General features: G+C 36.9%; 1 protein-coding gene across 5 annotated transcripts in view; it reads left to right on the forward strand.

Annotated features, from left to right (window-relative positions):
- Positions 1 to 23,362, forward strand: part of MAEA (macrophage erythroblast attacher, E3 ubiquitin ligase) — a 53,962-nt gene that overhangs the window by 12,200 nt on the left and 18,400 nt on the right. For all 5 annotated transcript variants that reach the window (XM_075056460.1, XM_075056619.1, XM_075056294.1 and 2 more), the window contains exons 2-3: positions 5,477 to 5,659; positions 9,308 to 9,511. In XM_075056460.1, coding sequence (XP_074912561.1) covers positions 5,477 to 5,659; positions 9,308 to 9,511 — 387 coding nt within the window. The remainder of the gene's footprint in view (positions 1 to 5,476; positions 5,660 to 9,307; positions 9,512 to 23,362) is intronic.

A 23,362-nucleotide genomic window follows, 5' to 3' on the forward strand; every position in this document is an offset into this window, starting at 1 on the left:
TCAGAGATGATAGGAGCTTTACAGTGTCATTGGTGAGCTCCCTCCCTCCCTTCTGGTCCCCTGTACCTGTATATCTTCAGCTTGCTTTAGACTTCACATGCAAATAGTACCTCTGTCCCCAGACTCACCTGCTCACACACATCAGGAAGGCTTTGGAGAAGACCCTACCAGTAAAGACAAAGAAGGCAATTGGAACTGAGACTTTCTGTTGTCCTTTGTTGTTAGGTCACAAACTCAATTCTGTAGCTGCTTTTCTTCATCTTCCTTATGTTGCTCATCTGTCTATAAAGCTCTTGTAATTACAATTGATTATTAGTTTGAATTCTAGTTGAATAAAGTAGATGTATATGTTGGCCATGGTGGTAACGAATGCTGGATTTCTAGCTGTGACTCAGAATGCTTTTTCTCCATCATGGCTGGAGGACTATAACACCTCTGCAACGAAGATCTTGCCACAATTCATATTTCTTTTGCTATCTTGTACTTTCTTCTAATCAGAGAGCCCTTCAGCAGTGTATGTCTTCACTTTATTTGGAAACTGCGGGTGCTGAGTGAGTGAGTGACTGTGTCTGTCACGGAAGCTGCGAGTGTGTGACGAGGCTAAAACTTTGCCACATTCTTGAGATGCTATTAAGCTGCTTAGTGGAATTCAAGGTGCTAAAACCAGCATAAGTCCAGGCTGGTTGTCTGACTCCCACCAACATAAATACCGTTGAGGTAGCAGAACTTTTTAAGCTTTGATCATTATAATTAATGAACTTCTGTGAGGGTAAAATTATTTGCATTCTGCTCTCCCTTTCTATATTGTTAAAGGTATAAAGGTATATTGATGGTATGTTCCCATGGCATGTTTTTTAAAGCAAATTTTCTCTGAGCCTGTAAAGATAAGCATGAGCTAAGGTGAGAGTATTTATTGGCACTCTGTTTCTATATATTCGATTTATGGATGAAGTACTAAGTGTGTGCACATAGATACATTTAGAAAACCTTAAGAAAAGAAAAATTAAGAATCTCATTAAAATGTTGGTAGCGAATGTAAAAACAAAGGTAGATACACGTTGTAAGATGCTGTGTAGAGGACTGACTGGTTTAACTTGATATTATTTATATTTCTTTAAATTTTTTTACAGACTGATAATAAACTCTTTGAGTATATACAATTTGCTAACTGTCAGAATACAGTATATGCAAGCATTTAATACATGCTGGTTTTTTCTAGTTTTAATACATATTCAGAAAAATCAAGAAAACTATATCACTTAGTAAATGAATGGCTTATTGAAAAATTTATTTTGATGGAAATATATTTAGTATTATAATTCACTATATTGAAGGGTATTTCAAATTAAATTTGATGTGGCTTATTAAAAGAAATATTACCTACAGTTGCACAGTTTGAACAGTTTTGGCCACTTCAAGTCAGTCTTGCCTTGGTACTTTATTAGCATTCATGGGTTGGAAGAGGACTGTGTTTGGGCTGAAGGCCAGATAGTAAACATCACAGTTGAGTTCCTGAGTGTAAGCTTAAAAACTGCTTCTGACGTTCTTAGCTCTGCTGTTTTGTACTCCCTCCACTCAACTGAATAACCAAGGTATAGCTCTCATGGCAGTCCTTCTCTTCCACCAGTTCAAGCTTTTAGACCCAGAAGGATCCTCTCTTAAGTCTTGTCTCCACAGCTAGAGGTTGTTGGAACATGTTCTGGGACAGTACAGCAGAGTTTTCTGGCTTTCTAAAACCAGAGTGTACTAACTCCTTAAATGAAGAAAATGCTTGGATCAGGTTATTCAGTTGTCTTGCCTCTCTGTTAGCACTTAGCACCTGGACACAGTCATGCTACACTTGCAGAAGCCTCCAGCCAAGCAGACTTTCCTTCACATCACAGTAGCAAAATTTTGATCTTGGAAAAACCTGTGTTGCTATAATTTTACCCCTTGTGTAGGCTGTTTTAACATAAGTCAAATTCCTTTCATTAGGTTTAAGTTTGACCTGGTTTATTACATGCTTAAGTTGAATAATGTGTCTGCAGCTGTGGAAGCTGATAAACAAAAGAAGCAGAATCTATTTAGTGACACTGTATTTAAATGTGCTGCCCAATAATATTTTACATCTCTCCTGTGTATCCTCTTGTATGCTCATGGTGTGAGCCAACTGAGGTGTGGTTTTTCAAGCTCTAATGAGTAGGACAAGTTGGTATTGTGCTTTTACAGAATACATTCTGGTTGGTTCTTGCTGCTTTATTTCAAATTTTTTCAGTGTTTAGTAGCTGGTTATCCTTAAGATAATGATTCCCTAGGCTGAGTTCTGTAGGTCACTCCTATCCTTACAGAATAACTGTGTAATCCAGGCTTGGTCACAGAATGGTACTGGCAGTAAAAATTGAAAGTCTCTAATAGGCTTGTGGCAGCTAGCGATATGTAAATTTTGCAGCTGTCTCTTGGTGCAAAAAGTTTGGTGTTCTGTTTTATATCTGCAGTACCAGAAAATTGAAGTGAACCATAATTAAGAAATTTTAGAATTACATTTTCCAGAGCATTATTTTCTTACATTCTCCTTCCATTTACTTTCATTATTGGAGAAAAAAAAATAAACTTATTGATACAGTGCCTGTAACTTCTGAAGAGTTCTGTGGCAAAGCAAAAACCAGTGCTGGGAAATGGAGTCTGTTTTGGAGCATAGGAGCTCCAAAGTACAAGTACCAAAAGAACCAGTGGATCAAGATGCAGAGTCTGGATAAGATGCTTTCTCAGTAAGGATCATAGCGGTTGCAATTCCTAAATTTTGGCATTTGTTGAATCTAGTCCTGTAACGTAAGTGTTAAAGCTGCAGCTGGATATGGTTTACAAATATTGTCTAAAAAACTGCTGTCTCTATGGTAAGAAACAAGTGCCTGTGCAAATTTATTAAAAACTCTGGTAAAGAGTATTTACTGTCAGTTTCAGTTGTGTAAATGAATTCATTGTACCTTTAAAGTCATTTCCCTTGTTATGGTACACTAAAACTATGTTTAGCAATGTATTTATTTGTATTTACTTTCAGAGTATATAGTAAAACAGTTGAACTCCTGGCTTCTTCCACACAGGATATTCAGATATTTTTTTGGGGGGGAAAAAAAAGATAAAACAAGATTCAAAAACCTATTGCACCTAGACACATTATAAATTATATATAATGATGCCATCTGAAATTGAAAGTCCAATTGTTCTAAACATCATATGAACACAGACTGTGCCAGAAACTTGCACGCTAAAGAAACTGAGCATGGGAAACAGGAACTGTTATTGCTCTTGTGTGCAGGTAAGAGAGTAGGGAAAAGGGAGATTAGAGCTAGATTTTTTCTTTTTTTTCAAACTGACTAGAGCTGTATATTCAGTTCAACTGACTGCTCAAAATTTAACAAAAACACTTTTTATGGTCAAACAGATACCTCAGAACAATAGTAGCTTCTGAAATCTTGATGTAGCTTTTCAGTATGGTGTGGAAAGCTGATTAGCAAAGTACTTGCAGAAATTAAATTCCGTAGATGCAAGTAACTGAAGGAAACATGTTATTCGATTAATAGTAAGAAGAATGCAAGGGGAAAGGGGAAGAAGTTGTCTTAATGCTGTTTTGGAGTTGAAAACAAGCTTCCATCTTCAAAAGCATGAGATATAAAATTAATGCTCCTCCCTGCCCCCCAAACACCTAGTTTGTCTATGGGGCTTTAAAACCTTTTATCTTTTTTGTGGAAATAGAGAAGGGAAATAAGAGCTAAAGATGGAATAAAAGATGGTTATATAGCCAATCAAGTAGGTGATCAAGCCTATTAATTGTGATGTTTTATGTAGTTTGAGTTTTGGGGGTGTGTGGTGCTGGGATTTTAGGTGTGGATCTATAAGGAAAATAATCGGTTTAGTTTGATACTTCCTGTGGTAAAGGCTTGTTCTGTCATTTGTTTAGGTCTTAGTTTGAGATGCTAAAAAAACATTAAATAGATCATTTCGGTCTTTCTGAGAGGAAGAGGAGCCCTTTCATGTCTTATCAGGAGTATTCTTGTGTTATACTTCTACTACAAATAAGAACAACCTATCGTAGGTCATGAAAAGTCTTGGAAAGCAAGTACTTTGGCACATATTCCTTACTCTGAACCTAAACTGTTTCTCAGTGCATCTCTAATTGTGAATTGCGATGGTTATGTAGTAACATCTCTCCTAATAAAGCCCAAAAGGAGAGTGGACCCTGGGGATACTTTCTTGCATGCAAATGATTAGAAGGAAGAAAATGGAGGCAATCTTGATATAATTGATTAGAAGTGATCTACTTGAAAGATTTGTAATCAAACATATGTGTGATACGTACCAAACAGAACGCTGATTTGCATTTCCTGTTTTACCTTTAATACGTGTAATCTGATTGCTAGCTAAATTATGCCTTTGATTAATGGAAAAGGAATCAAGATTATCATAACTGCCTGAAAGAATTTCTCGTGGACTTTTTCAAGATAAAAGATACGGGTGAATTAAGTGTATAACACTGGAATGTTTTTAGTTCTAAAATTCCTGTTTCCATGAAGTAATAGAACTTCCTGTCTAAATTGCTTATGCTGTCACTGTAATAGAAGCAACATGATGGGAACAGCTTAACATTTGCTGTAAGCTTTCCCCAAATCATTCAGTACCCTAAAATTGGACCAGGCTGTAGACTGCTCCCATATATGTGCCCTTAATGGCCATCAGTAGTAGTTTTGATATAGCTGTCCCATAACGGTGTGGGACAAGTAGGACAGGAGACCTTCAAGGATGATTAGTCTCTAAGCTAAGGAATGGAGCCTTAGAGGAGTTTAAACTTAGTCATACAGTATAGGTTTTTTTCACTAAAAGAAAACTTACATAGAGTTTCTCTTAGCATTCATTATAGTCCTACTGGAATTAATATTAAAAAGTAGTCCTTCATGGGCGCAAGTAGGTAGGAGTCCTGTTAGATTTCCTGAATAACCATTGGTGTACTATGTATAAATTTTTCAGTAGCCAATATGCATTATACATGCTTTCTCAAAGGTAACTTCTCTTCTTTTATCAGTTCCTGAAGGAAAGAGACGTGAACTTAAAAAGCCATGTTCTGAAGGGTGATCTCTTACTTGTAGTTAACTTGTAGCTTTTCTTTAGATGCACATTTGTCTTTGCTTTCTGTTCTCCCTGAACTGTTTCCATCAGTGCTTACTACAGTCAAAACATGATAGGTGAAATTGGTATCAGAAAAGAATCTACCAGTTTTTATGTCCTGTCACTGTTTTTTCTTAATCTTTAAAGTGTTAGCTCCTTGCTGAAAGGGGCTTAAATATGGACTTTGATATAAGAACTCAAGTTCAATTAACGACCTCTAGTGTCCTGGAACCTGGGATTCTTCTGACTGCATCAGATAAAATCATCAGTCTCTAAATTCTCAAAGACCTGACTTTTTTAATTTAGAAATTCTAATGACTTGATATTTCTCATTTAGGTGCCATATGAAACACTGAACAAACGGTTTCGAGCTGCACAGAAAAACATTGATCGAGAGACTAGCCACGTTACAATGGTTGTGGCAGAGCTGGAGAAGACGCTGAGCAGTTGTCCTGCTGTGGATTCAGTTGTTAGTCTTCTGGATGGAGTAGTTGAAAAACTCAGTGTTCTGAAACGAAAGGTAAGTGGTGTTCTACCTTGTGATTGCTTTGTCTTTACAAAGTTAACAGAAGTAGTTTTCTGCAAAGCTGTTTGCTTGGATTTGCTTTTCAAGAGATAGGGATTACTGGCACTGTAAACAAAGGCCTTAGAATGCACAGCAAAACACCAAAACTTACTGTATCTTGCTTCACTGCACTTGTGAAATGTGTCTTGGTGTTCTGTAACTAAGTATAACAAACCTCTGTTGAGAGGTAAAATTAATATGAATTTATAGTCCTGAAAAGGAATTTCTCTACCCACAGAAAAGAAATAGTATCAAAATAAATGGATTTGTATCAATTCCCACTTGTCTGATGGAAAGGTTTGTGCGTTTGCATTAACCGATCACTTGAGGAGCAAAAACCAGTAGAAGATGAGTCTGAAAAATGTTTAAACCCCTGGGCGGGGTAGCGGTGGGGTAGCTGTATGCAGTGTTGAGGTTTCTTTGCAGAAGAAAGTGTGAGTTGTCCTCGATTGTTACTTGAACATTTTTTTATAAACACTAAACTTGCAGGCTGGAAAGTTCCTAGGGAATATTACTAAAAGCATTTTAAACAAAGTTTAGCAGGATAACCTGCTTCTAGCTGTTAAGCTTGAATGCTTGTATGGAATACAGCCAAACTTTCATGCCTTTACCACATCTTTCCAAGAAGAATGAGTTAAAACCATAAACTATATAGTATAAGCCATCCTTATTCTGGATGGGAATATTACTCATCCTGAGACTCATCAGAACACTTTCTTGAAACAAATCTTGCAGAAAAATGAAAATAGCTCTGTCGCCTGCCTTTAGAGCAGTGCTTTTCCAAAAATAAATAGGTGAAACAAATGGTAGCAGAGTCATTTCATTAAAACTTAAATGAAATAACCAACAGATATAAATCTTGAGACTATATTAAGCGAAGCGTCAAGATACCTTGGAGGTTTGTAACATGAAAATAACACTGTCATGTATGTTGATTTGGGGTTTTCTGCTTGAACAGGTTAGCTAGGTGTTGAAAAGCTGTTCTGCAAAAGACTTCATAAATCTAATTGCTGTTTTCATCTTTGGTTCGTGAGACTTAAACAGGTCGTGAAGGATATGTTTTCTTCACTTCTCTGCTACTTACAGAAAGAAATTACTGCTATTTCTGAAAGAGGTGTTAGATTTTGCTTGTAGGTGTGTAGTAATGATGTGGAGGAGTAAGTTATTTACTTGTTAAATCTTTGCTGACTGCGGGGGTGTGTCTGAAAGGCATTGCTGAATGTTTTGGGTGCAAGGCTCCATTTTAGTGTAATTGCTCATTTGTTTTTGACTGCCTGAAAGACTGTGGGGAATCTTGTAGCTCTCAGAAAGAACAAAAGGCAAAAATATCTGTTTAACAGTAAAAGTCTTCTGAAATACAAAGGTCTTGTTTCTGCTCCAAACTCTCAACTCCAACTGTCTTGTCTGTAATCTCTGCCCCGAGCAAAATGATTGTTTTCTTTAGGGCCTTTGGACCCATGTGGGATCTCTGTTTCCTCCTGTGTTTAGACAAGGATCCGATGAACTGCTGAGATGGCCCTAATAGAATTAGATGGTTCCTTTATTTAACACCTTACGCACTCTTAAAAAAGAGCTTTTCAACACAGCAGGTTTCTTGGGTTCTGAAAATGATCCTGCAGAAACCTAGGCCTTTGTATCTTGTTTAGTATGCTTGTTCCCTCAAGTTCTGTTAATGTCCAGCAGGGCAAGTCCAGATAGACTTGCCTCAGAGGGTTTTGAAAAGGATCTGTAGCCTTTCTGAACGCACTAGAATGATCAAAAAAACAGCAAGAGCTGTATGAGTCCAGATATAAAACCATATAAGGAGAGCCCTTTGGAGTGAGAAGGGGCTCAACCTTTGTGCCTGGCTGCCTTGAATTCTCCTAGCTGTATTCAGAATAATTCTCGAGGTTGTCTTCATGTCTGATAATACTGCAGATGTCTAAGAAGTGAAAGTGAGTTTTGGCTTGAGTTAGTGTTTGCTTGCTGAATAGGAAAAGCCTTAGTTTATAACTTAAACAAAATACTGATCTCCAAACCATATGTTACAAAATAAAGCTAAATTCAGTAATAGAAGTAACTCAGACTGCAGTAATAAAAATAACTCAGGCTATAGATGTTTACATTAATTTTAGTAAAATAGTATCTTGTATAGTGACTAGGGTTTTAGATACTTGAATTTGGTATCAAGGACCAGATCAGAGTCAGGCTTAATTGGGACAAAGGCTTAGTAGGCTTTTCTTGCACAAGTTTTCATTTATGTCACTTTGCTTTTCAAATATTGACCCTTTCAGAAGAAAATCTGTAAATGAGCATGTGTGGTACAAGCAGTCAGAACCAACCGGTGCTTCCAGAGCTGGAGCTGTTATCCAAGGGTGATGCTGCAGCCTCGATAGCTTGAGTGCTGGGAAGATAGCTGTGCCAGCATGGAGTGCAAAGTGGGCTGCCATAAACCAACCAGGTTATTTGGTCTGTGCTTGGTTGGCAAACCTGCATGGACTTCCCTGTTGCTATAGCTGTGCAGTTATTTAAACACAAACCAGTGAGTTTAAAGTCACCGCAAGTAAGGCAACCCAACCTGAAATTGCATCACTGGGTGGTGTATTGCAGATGGGAAAGATACTAAGCCTCCATCGTCTTCTGGTTTGCTTTTACCTTAGCAAGCATATAAAAGTACTGCAAGCTTTCTTTGTGTTCTGTAGCCTGGCATGACCCACAATTGTCACGTGCTGTATACTGAGTCAGCTAGCTTTGAATTATGATATGTCTGTAATAAAATTGCCTAGTAATATTTGCAACATAACTAATCAACCATATAACTTTAAGGTTGAAGGAAAGTATGACCTGAGTGTTTGTTTAATTAAAAAAAGTTGTGGAGATATTTTTGGGGTGTGTGTTTTGCACTAGGCATGCCAATTTGTTCCTTTAAAAAACAGTCATTCTGCTTCCTCTGGACAAATTTATTTTACTAAGTAAGGCTCCTAACAATCCATGTTTCCAGAGTAGCAGAGGTAAGTAAAATAATACCAGTTTAAGAAAGCTGGTAATTTTTTTAAAACTACTCTAAGATCCTTGAATTAAAGGTGCCAAGAGGCCAAATGCTTATATAATTTTCGTTATTGCATGACTGATTAAAATGGCTCCAGTGTATTAGAAGTAATGTGGGTTTACTCTGCATCACTCCTCAGTAGAACTAATTCAGTAGGACAGCTGCTTGAGGAAGAAGCCGTGCATAGGTTAGAGGTGGAAATTCATGATTTTCAACTGTTTGGACCAGATGACTGCAAACCTTCACAAAGCTTTTTGCAGACTATTACAGCAGTGGCTGATGTAGTTGTTATGTTGCTGTTTTCGGACTAACAGCACATTAAGCAGAAAGGCGTGTACTCATAATGTCAAATAAGTCAAAACTTACTTATATACAAGAATATCTCAGAACTGGACCAGCCACACTGAAACTTACACACTACCATGGGTAACATCTTTCTAAATGAAAGAAATGCTATTGGGAGTGACTGTATAGCATGTAAAGAATGCTTACAAACAATTCTTACTGTGTTTTGCTTTAAAAACAAATTGAAAATGTATAGCTCTTATTTGTTCCTATTAATTTTTACTTTCTAGGCAGTTGAATCAATCCAGGCTGAAGATGAAAGTGCAAAACTCTGTAAACGTAGGATTGAGCATCTGAAAGAACATAGTAGTGACCAGCCAGCTGCTGCAAACATGTGGAAGAAGAAACGTATGGATCGTATGATGGTGGAACATCTTTTACGCTGTGGCTACTATAATACAGCTGTAAAACTAGCGAGACAAAGTGGCATTGAGGTTGGTAGTGATGTGCGCTAACTTACTAACAAAATGGTAATAAAGAGGAAGTTGGCAAACGAGAACAAGCTGCTTTAGCCCTTTAGCAGCTCTTTTTATGTATTAGCATGCCTTTATTGCTTATGCTTATCTGTTAATCTTTTTAGGCCTGAGTTTGTTCTCCTTGACATAAATTGTATTTTAATGTATTAAATAAGTCAAAATTGAAGGCGTAACTTCTAGTCACGAACTAAATGCTTTTAGATAAACACCTTGCCCTATTAAAACTTAGAATAAGTCTCAAATGTCATGCAGAATTTCTTGTTAGAGGCCTTTTAGGCTGCTGATAAAGCGGTTAGTGGAGCTTCCCATCTGTCTAGCCACACTTAAATGGTATGCCTAGGTGACCAGACTGAGCAGAATAGCATATGCTGATTGCAAGAACAACTGTTTTATTGTATCATTCTACTATTTAATGCATCGAGAGAAAAGCTGGCTTATACTTTGGAAAGTAAATCTTGATACAATTTGGGGTCTTAGTAGCCAGTATATCTTGCATGGTCCATAGAAACTTTTTGCGGTTTTGCTTATTTTGTCATTTATGATTCTGTGGCTGTCACTTTCCTTTTTACTGGTTATCTAGTTGGTTTTGCTTCCATCTCATAATTGCTTATGAAGTGTTTGGAGTTTGTGCGCCTTGGTATAGCCTCATTATACAGAGCAACGAATCCATACTGTGGTCCTCTGATAGCCACAAGGATATTAAAACTGATTCTTTAAGAATTTGCTATTTAGAGCAATCATGTTTTGCTAACTTTAGGTAGTATTCGCTATGTGCTTCTCAGTGATTCTTGAATCTTAAGTTCTTTTGATAGTCCTGATTGCAGAAGGTATGCAACTCTTCTGGTTAAAATCTTTCTCCTGTAAAGATGCTGAGAGTTTAGTTGTACTATGTGACTTACATACTTTGCCTTTCTTAGGTGACATAGTTGAACACAACTCTCTGAGCTAGTTGAGGGGAAGAGATTTTTGTTACTAGTGTCAAATTACAGCATATATACCTGTTCTTTGTCTTGTACAATGAGCATATTTGTCACATGTCTCTGTTACTCCTTGGCTGCTTTACCAGTCTGATCCTGTTCAACCAGCAGTGATTTCAGTAAATACCAGAAAGGAAACAGCAAGTAGAGGTTGAATGGAAAGGAGTCCTGAAGAAATTCACTGAAGAGGCTGCTATGCCTCACTAAAGATAGCCTATGCATGTGAATCAAAAAAAACCCAAGACAATTATTCTGGGATAATTGCAGCTGAATGGTCAGCAGCAATTCCACTTCTGGTAGATGTTTCCCTCTGTTTTGAGCAGGAGCTCATCTCCTGCTGAATCATCATGCTACTGTACCTACTAGGTCTGCTGAAAAAGCACTATGGAAATATTTCCACTTTCATAGCAAGTTCTATTATGCCTGATTTCAGTAATGTTCAGCTTTGGTTTAGACATGAGCATGGAAGTCAGTCATGATACACTGCAAGACCATGTGGTATGAAGCATTGCACTTGTGAAGCCTTAAAGCTTTTTATTCTATTTGCTGAATAGAAACTTTAGTGTTTAAAAAAAAAAGTTTTAAATAAGCTTATTTAACTTCTGCCTTCAAGCCTAAGTATTTTTATTTGCATAACATCAAAGTAACTTAAATAATACAAAACTTAGTTGCATGTTGTTGGATGCACTGAGGCCATATTTCTCTTCTAGTTTGCTAAAATGATGCAATTTACTCAACATTAAAGTTTACATTTTGGCTAAATGAGGATAAGCTTCCCTCAGTCTCTCAACAATGTACTCAGTCTTCCTTGCTGTATGGTGATTCTAATTGTGAACAGCTTTGACAATGGTAAGATACTGAGATTTGATTGTTACACAGAATTTGTGGTTTTTCTGGTTTAATAAGACAACATCTCTGTTTCTTTTTGTTCGTTTCTTGCTGAAGGGTATGAGCATTGAAATGTTCTCTAATGGTTAATAATACAACTTTGCTGTAAAGATTACAAAATATGATGATATTTTTCTCTCATCCAAAGTAATCTTTCTGTTTACTGTAGTCTCAGCTGTAATTTTGGTAAATGTCTCCACCACTGCATGGTTCAGAAGCACATTGCTGTATAGTGAACCAGGTCATGTGTATTACCCGATTATTTTTTTTTTTTTTTTCATATAGCAAGACAATATTGTTACTATTGGGTAGTCATTATAGCCTACCTAGGAACCTGAAAAAAGGTGGGGTTTTTGCTCAGCTTGTCCACCAGCCAGAGGTGAGGCTGATGGACAAGTTGAGCGTGACCCAGCAATGCACTCTTGTGGAAAGAAGACTCAACAGCACTCTGGATTGTATTGGGATGAGCATCGCCAACAGGGGAAGGGTGGTGATCCAGCCCCTCAACACTGGTTAGATCCGTCTGGAGTACTGTATCTAGTTCTGGGCTCCCCAGCAGACACACTGGGGTGTGGGATCTCCTTGTACATGGAGATATTAAAATCCAGATTGAACTGGGCAAGGTCCTAAGTAACCTGTTGTAGATGACCGTGCTTTGAGCAAGCGGACTACACAACCTCTAGAGGTCCCAATCTCAACCATTCTGTGATTGTTTCTGAGAGCAAATCTCAACCATTCTGTGATTCGTTTCTGTGACTGCAGGCCGAATGGCTAAAAGTGCCCTTTGCAGCTATTTGAAAAGGCTGAAGGAAATGGCTCTTTCCACTTCAGTTGTAGCTTATGGATCCTAGATTAAGCGTCTTTCAGTAGCTGTTAGACCAGTCTTGGGAGCAAGTCTCAACCTGCTTGTTTCAAGTTCCTTGCATGGCTTCCAAATGCTAAGAGGCCGGCAGAGCTGTTAAGGTACTTCATGGGTGGAAACAGTTTAGAAAGCATTCTGTTTCAGTGACCAAAGCAAATCATTAAATCATTCATATGTTCGCCAGTAATACACAGCAGATGGTTTGCTCAAAGATTGATGATGCACCATAGTGTCCGATTCTAGTAGTTATTGATGGGCTGACAAATTCTTGCCTGCTTTCTAAATCAAACTACCTTCACAGGAATCATATTCTTGAATCGTTGTCAGGGAAGATAAGCACTTAAAGCCATGGTTATAAACTAGGAAGCAAACAACTATGAAAAGAAATGCTGGATGGGAAAAATTATAGGGAAGTTTAATATTAGAGTTATGAGCTACCTCAAGTTAGGAATAACTTCTGACATGTAGCACATATATTGCCATATAACATTATGCTTTATAAGAAATCAACTACAAACATGTAATGTGTGTGATGTGTCTTTAAAGAAAAGTAATGCTGCTTGGGAAAGTAAACTAAAATGTGAGTAATATTAAAATAAGAGCTGACAGTCAAGGACAGAAATGTCACGTTTGTGCCAAAGTAAATATGGGGGGAAGATTCTATTGTAGACTTTTTTCTTGATGTCTTCTGGCTCCCTAATGATGTGAAAAACAGTTTGGATTGAAGATATAAAGTAGATGTTAAGTTTTTGTTATTGCATATAAATGAAGCTCATCAGTATCAGCTTGTTACACTTAATAATGATCTTATTTTGACTCTATTACGACCTTGGAGTGCAACACCAATATAAAAAGGCTTATTTTCATCTGCAGTTTCATATATTCAGCTAGCTGGTAGGGTTGTCAACTTAAACTTTGCAGTTCTGTGTTCTGCTACATTAAATGCTATCTCATTTCTGTACCATCAATTGATAGGTAAATCTAGTTTTGGAAATGTGATGTTCTAGTAGGAAGTTGGTTGTTGTTTGTAGGTAAGTTTTATAATTAGGTTAGGTATGTAGTTCCTAGGGGTGGTTGTTTTTTAAATTTCATGCTTTTTTTAGCCCCTTTTTTAATAGGCTAGGAAGAAAAAAAATATGTATAATGTCCTTATGTTCTTTGCTTAATTATGTAATAGCTGTAGTGATTTTTGCCTAGATGATGGAAAATAAACGCAGATTCTGAAGCTGCCAGTCTTTCTTATCGTATGCTGTAAATCCTCTTTCTGTCTTTGCTTAGTTTATTAAAAGAATATATGTCCTTGCCTTAATGGTTATACTGTACAAAAGTTGTACAACTGGCAATGTTTTTTCTGTGAAGAACAGTATAAATTTAAACCAAGTGCCTGTGTGTTAGGGTATGGAGCAAATGATTTAGACATCTATAAACCACTGAGGGATAGAAGAACTGCTACACCCCCAAGGGGGGTGGGCAGTGGCACTGTAAGGTTGCAGGTATAAGAGAATGCTTGAGTTGAAATAACTCTTTTAAGTAGCTTAAAACTGGTTAACTTGACCTTGCATCACGGATTATGCATGCCAATCGAAGTTTTGCAAATTAATGTTCTTAGATCAGTAATTCAGTAGGTGCATCATCCTTCAAAGACACTTAACTAGCCATTTGCATTAATACCAAGTGTGCTTTTTTCTTTTGAGAATTGGGGGGGGGGGAAATTGAGTATTCCATTGACTTCAAAAGTTTTGTCTAGACATGTGACTGTTCTAAACGTTGGCCTGTATTGGACTTCTTGACACTTCAACCAGTATTAAACCAATTGACAATAGTCCTATAAAGATAACAGTTTTCTTGAAGTGAGAGTTCAGACCTTTGGTTTTTGTCAAGGGTTTCCTTCATGAGCAGAACTTCTAAATATGTGGTAATGGTTATTCCCTGGAGAATATCAAAACAGGGCAGATATTGCAAAGCCATTCTGAAAACACTTCATTATCTTTCAAACTGGTATAGTAAATATATTTTTTAAAAATAAATTTTTATTAGTATAAATAAAAGGAATAGTAGTCACTTGAAAAGCTGATTATCCTCCATTCTTCCCCTCTCCAATTTGGTCTAGTTCTTCCTCTTTTCTAGTGCATAAACACAGCTTCAGTTCTCATAATTTGAAAGCCATTTTGAATGGATTAGCCTGAGTATTTGGAGAGATACCTGCAACAAATTCAGGTGTGTTCCATCGTCTTAATTTTGTTATGGAAAGTCATGAAATCTAATTTGATGTCCTTTGGAATAAGAGAAACTTGAATTCTTCAAGTCAAGCCACATGGCTTTTAACCAAGTACTTGATCTCTTCTTTGTACTAATCTACATCATTGTTCCTTTTTTCAACCCCAAATTTAAAAGTTCTTTCCCTGCTTTATAAAAGTATTCCTCAACACTGTGAAATGGATCCTTCAGCTGAGACCTCAGTATAGTACTGCTGAATGATTTCTTTGTCTGTTACAGGGCAAAAATCTTACTGAAGCTACCACTTTTAAAGTCATCCTTTCCCTGAATAACTGTTTCTACTTGATGACTCTCCCCAAAAGTGGGAGATGGCAAATCACCTGCACATTTGAGCACCACAAACAGGAACAGTATTAAGTCTTAACTCAAGAAGTGAATGAAAAATGCCCACCAAGAGGACTATTCTAATCAAAATGTGATAGGCTTAGGTTTGCTTAGGTCTCTCTGAAGCTAATCTCCTGGTTTTTGACAGAGGAGAGCAAGTGGTATTGAACCCATAGCTGCTTGGATTTTTAAGGGAAGTTCCACATTTAAGAAAAGCTGATTGTCTTTGCCTGTCCCACTGGACTGTAAGTTTCTTATGCCTGTGTAGTTCATGTTCTTCCTCTGAGGGATGTGCAGAATAAAGGCATTCTGTGGTCAGTGAATGTCCACAACTGCAGGCAGATGTGCAGGTACGATACGGCTTCTGTGTTTTGGAGACTGATCTGTGCTCCACTGAGTCTTTTAACACTGCTAGAGCTGCATTCCACTCTCTGAATGAATAGACTATCACCGTAGCACACTGCTAGTAGTATATATGCATGGAGGAAATAAGCACGTGCTTTGTTTGATCCAGTTTTGATAGCAGTCTTCTCCCCAAAAGCCTGAAATGGCTATTCAGATTTATATTCCATGGTTAGGTGAAGTAGGAGTGAAAACTTAAGTCTAGAGTGAAGCTGAAAAAGCTAGAAACTTTAAAAAATTAAAAAAAAAAAAAAAAGGTGAAACTTAAATCTAGACTGAAATCTAAAGTAGTCATAACAAATAAGTTAAATAATACAATTCAAGAGCATTGGATCAGTAACTTCTGAAAATTTGAGCAGGATGGATGTCAGTAATATGTGTTTGCTTCAGTAAGAAAGTCATACAAATATTTAGAAAAACTTAAGTTTGGGTGAAGGAAGCCATATGATCTTAAAGTTAAAAGCTAAACAAGTACTTCTCTTAACAATTGTACCAGCATACCCTTAGAAGTCTTCCCTGTTAAGACACGTAGTCCTAGAATGGCTTGTAGGCAAACATAAAAATATGTATTAAATTAATTCATGAAAACAAGTTTATATTCATAACACTTCAGTTTTTAAATAGGTAAATAATATTCAGCATAATGCTTGAGTGTATTCTTTGCTTCACTGTCATGCAGAAGATAGACAAGCTGACTTTTTAAATTTGGGCTGAATGGCAAAAGGTGTCTTTTGTCTGGAGCTATATGTGTCCCTCTCATGAGCTGCTGTTCCCACACTAGAGATGTTTGAGAAAGCTACATGTGAAGGAGCTCCTAAACTGGAGCTCTTATTTAAAGGTGCCGGGATGTTAACTTGTGCTGTTTTCAGTTACCTTACAGCACTAGGCTATAGACGAGCAACTCAAACTCCTTTAAATGTGTTTTGGCTGTTCTTAGCATAGGCATGGCAACTTTCAGTAGATTGGTATAATGAATGTCTGGGTGTGTTCATCTGAATTTCAAAGTGCTGTAATTCCTGAACAGCCTTACATCTGCAGTTTCTCTGAAGCATCTTTGGGAATTAGAATTATGTAAATGTGAAATAGTCAAGATTGATGCAGAATAACAAACTTTCTCATTACAAATCATTTGACACCTCAAAAGCCAACAACATGAAGTGTGCTGTGATGTTGAATGTTTATTTTTTCAGTCCTTTTAGACAAAATGGGTTACCTATAGTGTATCATAAGAGCTAATTTATTACAAAATGCTTAGTTGGGAAGGCTAGTGATTCAAGAAAGATTCTTGAATTGAAATTTTATCTAAAGGGAGAATGGTGTTATCACCTGTAGATTGCCTAGATATAGAAGAGGTTTAGTTTCAGTTATGCCTCTGAGATTTTTTCTTATTGTACACTATTCCTGCCAGACATTCCTTCAAAGTGTAAATGTTACTTACATTTAACACTTTCTCTTATTACTGTACTAGATGAGAGGAGTTTGCTTTTTGTGAATGCGTGTAGCTTGCTCATACAGACTGATCCTGCTTGGACAAAAGCTGCAGAGCTCCTGCTTAACTGGCAAAGGATTAGCTGTCTTTCCTCCACTAGAAGAGGCTACAACAGAAAATGGCCAAGGTAGAGCTAAGACCAGAGGCTTTTTTTTTTTTTCCCTGCCCAGTGATGCATCTTAAGCTCTAGAGGCTTTGTCGCATTACTCTAGCGTAGTCATTTATTACTGCGTTTAGCATGGTATAATGTACTGCTGGATAAGGTGCAGCCATTTGCTGAGCTACAAAAATTGCTGAGGCAGGAGTAAAGGATGCATTGGGAAAACAGCTTGCTAATAACCAGCCTAAGTGCTAGCTGCAACTGTGAGGCTCTACCGAAGTGGCTTATATGCATGAGCATAAGTAGGCGGATTAAACATTTCTCTTTATTTGGCTCTGGAGCAGTCAGTACCAGAATATGTGTAGTTTTGGTAACCACACCTTAGGAAACCTGTTAGAAAATTTGGAGGAAGATGACTGGAAAATGTAAGGGGGTGGGTGCTTTTCCTAGGTGTGAGAGCAAAAATTACATCCCGAGGAACTTTATAATCTAGTACAGAGAGGCTTGGGGAGGAAACAGTGCACAGAATCAGAAGTCAGAAAAATTCAAGTTTGAGATCAGGACATGAGGTTAGAACATGATTTAATCACTAGAACCAACTACCAAAACCAAGTACCAGCATCTCCTAATGTTAGATAAAGACAATAATCTTCTGACAGATAATCAGTCAATGTAAGTTACTGGGGTCTTTCAAAAGTAACCATGTACAATTAAAAGGTCTGTGCTATATGGAGGACATGGAAGATGCTATCATATGAAAGCTCGACTGTACACCATGGGATACTGTGTTTACTTTGTAGACAAAAACTTTTCTGGCTCTTCTGCTGATGAATCTGTGGTTTGGCTGTCTGCCTTTGCTTTTTTCTAACAACTAGCTCTGCAGCTGGCTTTTGAGTAGGACATTCCGTCAATTACTCTGTTTATTTTCTCTGTAATCCTGTTAATGTGTGTAGCATTATAACACTTAATAGTAGTTTAATGAACTTCAGACAACATTATTTTATGAGCAGAGAGTAAGGAGGCCTCTTAATGTTAATTTGTGCCTCACTTCAACTGATCTTCAGTAACTGCGATGTTGTTCTATTGTCATCACCTATGCCATTGTTTTCTTAATAATTTGTTTCCCTTTGATCTCAATGCAGTTTATACATACTCTGCATTGACTTTGAAGGAATTTTAACCAGCAGCCTTTTATTCCTCCCCTTGTATAGGGGCAGAGGAATTGGGTGGTGGTCTCAATTCATGTTACTGCCATCAAAACCTATTGCACTGTCCCACTTTTCACCTGCACCTCATTTTTTCTTTCTGCACATATTTTCAAGTAGGCAGTGTTACTGTGGTGTGTTCCAGTCTTCCTGCTCCTGCCAACTGATGTCTTTTTTGCTGTTTCCCCACTGTGGAAATATGCTAACCTCTTTCTTCTTCCCCAGATGGTCCTTTTGTCTATCTTGTAGCTCCTCGTGTCCACCTTCTTCCCAAATTGTGTAATGGTAGTCATGGCATCTAGCTGATCCCTGGATTTGCTGTGTATTCATCACAGAGGAAATTCTAACAAATTAATATACAAGACTAATTTGACCTTTTTGTTTGTAACTGTTCATTATTGCATTTCTATTTCACTTCTATAGAACTAAATTATATTGAAGGTTATGTTGTAAGTTGAGGGTATGTAGTTCAGTATGTGAGTAGTCATTGAAAGCTTAACATGGCTTTTTTGATGTTGTTGTTTTAGTGGTCTAAGTGTTTATTGTATTTCATGTACAAGTAGTTTAAATGAATGCTTACGATACTACTGGATGCTAAAGTGCATCGGCAAAGCCTTTTTTAATATGAAGGTAGTGCTCTTATGCATGTAATATGTACAGATAGGTAGTCAATCTTATTAAAACTGTCATTGGTACATACTCTTGGTAACAAGCCACTGATAGCTTGAGGCATACTGGCCTATTTTCAATTTTGTATTGATGCTAGTAAGCAATTAAAAATAAACAATTTGCATGTTCAAAAAAATACAGAAACAGCATCTTATGATATTATGAATCACCTATTTTATACAACAAATAGCTTATTTTATGACTGTTGTTTTTTTTTCACAAAGGAAGCTTTCTTTTCTACAAAACGCTATCTTTTTCCACCTGAATCAAGTTGGTTTTTTTTTTTACCTTGTCTAAAGCCTAACTTTTCTGTTTTGATGAATTACCTTGTTTTGAGGATAGCTCACGGGGGATTTGAAAATACCAAGTACTGCATGTTTTAGTATTCGTTTCTATTTGGTTTTGAGCCTTGTTAAAGATTCACAGTTTGTATGTGAAATATTCTGGGTTTTATTTTAATACATAAATGTTCATGTGAATTATAGGGGATTTTATCATACATTCCTTCTGACAGCTTTCCATACTTGTGGCTGGAGATGTCATAAAATAGAAGTACTTCAACTCGTGTGCAGCGTGGAGACCAATGGAGAGGAATGACTTGACTTGACTGCTCCAAATTTTAAAATATGTTACATAAATTAAAACCCTCACATGAATACTACATAAATGTTGAGCTAAATCTATATTGCTGCTAGAGAAATGATGCTTTTGTTCTTTTTAAGCCATTTTTTATATAGGATCAGATGCAAATTGCTATTTTGTTGTGTCTGGTGCTGAAATGTATGAGCAGTTTCATTGGTGAATTTAGAGTCACCGGTCTAGATCTGAAACTGTATATTGAGGAGTTTAAGTTTTATATTTGAGAATGGACAAATCAAAACACTGTCTTACATATTAAAGAGACAAAATCATTACTGAGTCTTCAAAAACCATTTGTAGTGAAGTTCAAATTTTTTACCTGCTGTGAAACAGAAACTCTACCTCTCATACTAATCTGCATATTGCTATTTTAGTTATGACTGTGAAACCAATGAATGATTGTAACAAGCAAAAAATTTTAGTTTGCTTGAGGTGTCGTTACAATGTAAAGATGTTTCACTTTTAAAACAAAAAAAGTTGGATGAAGGCTCTGTGTATGTGCTGTTTTCTAAATAAAGTCAGGGCTTTCTAAACGCATCCTAGGGGCACTCTTAAATTGCCATGTTTGAAGAGGTCACTTCTACTATGTGACTAAAACAGAACTCTTGGGTGGAGTTACTGTTGTTGAACTTTGATATCTTTATTTGACTACTGAGATTCAGTTAGTTTGTAGTGAAGTGAATAAAGTTTGCTTGAGGTCTTTTGGAATTCTGTGCAAATACTTGAGCCTATTATCAGTAGTTGCACAAGTCCTACCAAAGAAGAAAGGCAAACAAGTTTGATAGGCATTCACTATTTTTAGCAAGACTCTGCTTTTTTTTCTATTTGCTTAGATCCTGTAAATATGTGGAACCACTACTGCTTTTTTCCCAATTCACTACTGAATTCTCTTAATAGTGCATGACCTTAAACTTTGGCTTTAAATTAAAGGTAGTCCACACTTTGATATATAGCTGCCAATTTCTCACTTGTTTCACAGCTTTGTAATAGACATAGGTGTGTTTTAATTTCAAATTCATGCGAAGCTATAATAATCCACTAGTTAAAACCAAATTACCCTACTACCTTTATATGCACTTTCTCATTATTTCACAGCTGCTATTCTTCATATAACCTTCACTGTATTTTTGTGAATCATTTTTCCTTTCTGTAGCACAACCATGTGAATTTATGAAATTCTGGGCCCATTTTTGTTTTCTTCTTAGTTTTGGTGTCTGAAATTACTGTTTAAAGTAGTGATCAGTTTTCATTACAAAGCAGTTATTCCATGACTTCTAGAACTCATGGAGTGTGTCTTCCTGCAGGTTTGTCTTATAGCTGATGTAAGGTATATTCTGAATGGCCCCTCTGTGGAGAAAAACTTCAGCAGATCTTTCTAGTGTTGACTCCTTGGTATCTGACAACAGTATGTGTTTGCTGCAACCTTTCCCTCCAGCGAGGGCAGGTGCTGGAGTCTCCTGAAAACGAGACACTGCTAAGGAGAGCAACCTGGCAAGGAGAGAGTTCCCCAGAGAATTTGGCCCCTGTCAACTCCTGCTCACGCTGACCAGAAAGTCCAAAAGCTGTTCAAAGGAGGGGATGTGCATATACATGCTTGGGATGTTCTTAATAAGAACCCATCTCAGAAAATGGAAATGCCATACAGGGATATAGCTTTTATGTTGGCCAGGAGTACATATGTAGCAATAATGATCATAAAGGAATCCTTGTTCTCCATAGTATTTTATATCTTAATAATTGTAGTTCTGTGCAGAATCATAGGGTTGGTAGCCTCCCTCCCTGGAGGCACTTGCAGCTTAAAAAGAAGTGGTGATATTTTAAAAGCTATTTATATGTAAATCAGGCAGAGCACAGAGTGATGGATAGATGTATTCTTTGTTTATGTAAGTCTTTCTGATTTCACTTAAGTGTCTTCAGCCTTCATGTGCAGTTTTCTCTAATAATACATGTTTTTCTCTAAAGTTTGCACTGTTGTAATGGAACAAAATAGTCTTTTTATGATAAAGTTCATCCAGTGCTTTAATAGCTATCCTTCTGATACCTGGTTAGTGACTGCTAAATAGAAAGGAAGGTTAGTTCACTTTAGTCCAATAGTTTTTTAAGCGGAAATGATAGAATCTAGGTAGTACTTTCTTGCTTGTACTGGAAGGAAGGAGAATGCTTATGTTGTGTTCCCCCTCTCTAGTGTTTGGATAGTTGTTAGTAATACTTACAGATAGAATTCTTCTCCTTGAGCCATTTGAAACTATTTTACAGTACAACTATAGAAGCCTAACTAAATGAAAGTTTGATGTTAATCAGTCTTCCTACCCAATGTCAGGTATTCTGCATTTGTAAGCAAGTTAAGGCAAGGTAATTTAGGCAAAATTATCATGGTGATGCACAGGAGGCTGGAAAGTCTGGGCGAAGAGTTATGTTTTGATAACAATACTGAAATAATCTGTGTGCAGGCTTCGCCTATACTTCTACAGCACTGAAACTAAAGTATTGCAATCACTTTTACAATGTGAAGACTGAAATTGTAAAATGAAGGAAGACCTTGCAGTGTTGCAAAAGATGGTAATTAAAGACTTTAGAATTGCTTTTTAATTTATATACAAGTCAGAAATCGTTTGGTGTGATGCTGAATGCTGTGTCAGTTGGAGGGGGGTGTGTGGCAACAGATTTCTTGCTTCATCTTTTTCTCTACCTGCAAAACTGGTGGCAATATTTCTCTAAAACTGCATATTTACTTTCACTCAATTTTATGTGCAAACAAATTATATAAGATACTTCTTTTGTAATAGCATGCTAAATCTTAATGCTGATTTGGGAACTGAGAAAGACAATGCTTCTGTATCGTCTACAGCCTATGCAACTCTGAATTGCAGAAAGCCTTCAGAAGACTATTCAGGATTGGGGTCTTATGGGGATTTTTCTGACGGACATGAGATACTTGTTACAACTGCCAACGCGGTTAACCGGTTCCCATCCATACACAATGTGGCAGACAAGTACTTCCCCAGTACTGGCCTGTATAGAAGAGGTGTGCTGGTTTTGATAAAGCCAAATAATCCTCTGATACTTCTTCCTTCTATTTTGTTAGTCCTAGCTAATGAAATATACCATGGAGAGCCATCAAGAGTAGGCACCACCAAAAAAGGAAGACAGGAAAGCATGATCAGATTAAGAAAACTTGGGTGACATGAGCATGTGTGGGATTTTTAAAGATTTATTGCCTAATTGTGTCTTAGTATTTTTCTTCTATCAATCTGCATGATTATGACTTCTAACTACTTTTTATCAAATGCAAAAGCTATTTCTTTCCCTACAGATGGATTTCTTAATGCTTTTTTTATATTGTTCCCTTACTTTCTATCTAGTCAGCAGAGAAGAAAATCCTATTTATTGGTGCAATTTAAATGTGATTGTTAGTTCTGAAAGAAACTCTTTTAATTAAAAATGTTCTCTGTTTTCTGGATACATACTGTCTATTTAATAGAGACGGCTGCCAAGCTTTGACTTCTTTTGGCAACCACAAATCTAATTAGCATTTCTGTACCAAATAGAACCTTTTTTATTTTAAATTTGCAAAAGGAACGTAGGAATTCTCTTTTTATTTAAGAGTTTTGTCTGCCTCTGCAGCTACTACAATCTTTTTGCTCATAGTTGAGGGTTGCTATACTAACAGCTGATTGAGAAATGCATATAGTTGGGATTCTCTCACCAGCTCAATGACTTTAAACAAATGCTGCCCTTATGCTGCTTTAGAAAATTTTTTTTTTTGTGATGAGGCTTAAAGTATAAAAAGCTAACAAATGAGTTGAAACCAGTGATTTGTTGTCTGCCTAGCATATCTAGTCCTTTTTTTAATGTAGAAGAAAATGCTTTTGTTTTAATCTGGTGTAAAAGCAAATGCTGTTCATTAAGAGGGCGCATAGCTCAAATAAGCTTAAGGAGATATATGGAGATGTTATTATTTTTAACTCAAATTGAAT

The sequence above is a fragment of the Buteo buteo genome, chromosome 1, assembly GCF_964188355.1.
Source record: "Buteo buteo chromosome 1, bButBut1.hap1.1, whole genome shotgun sequence".
NCBI lineage: Eukaryota > Metazoa > Chordata > Aves > Accipitriformes > Accipitridae > Buteo > Buteo buteo.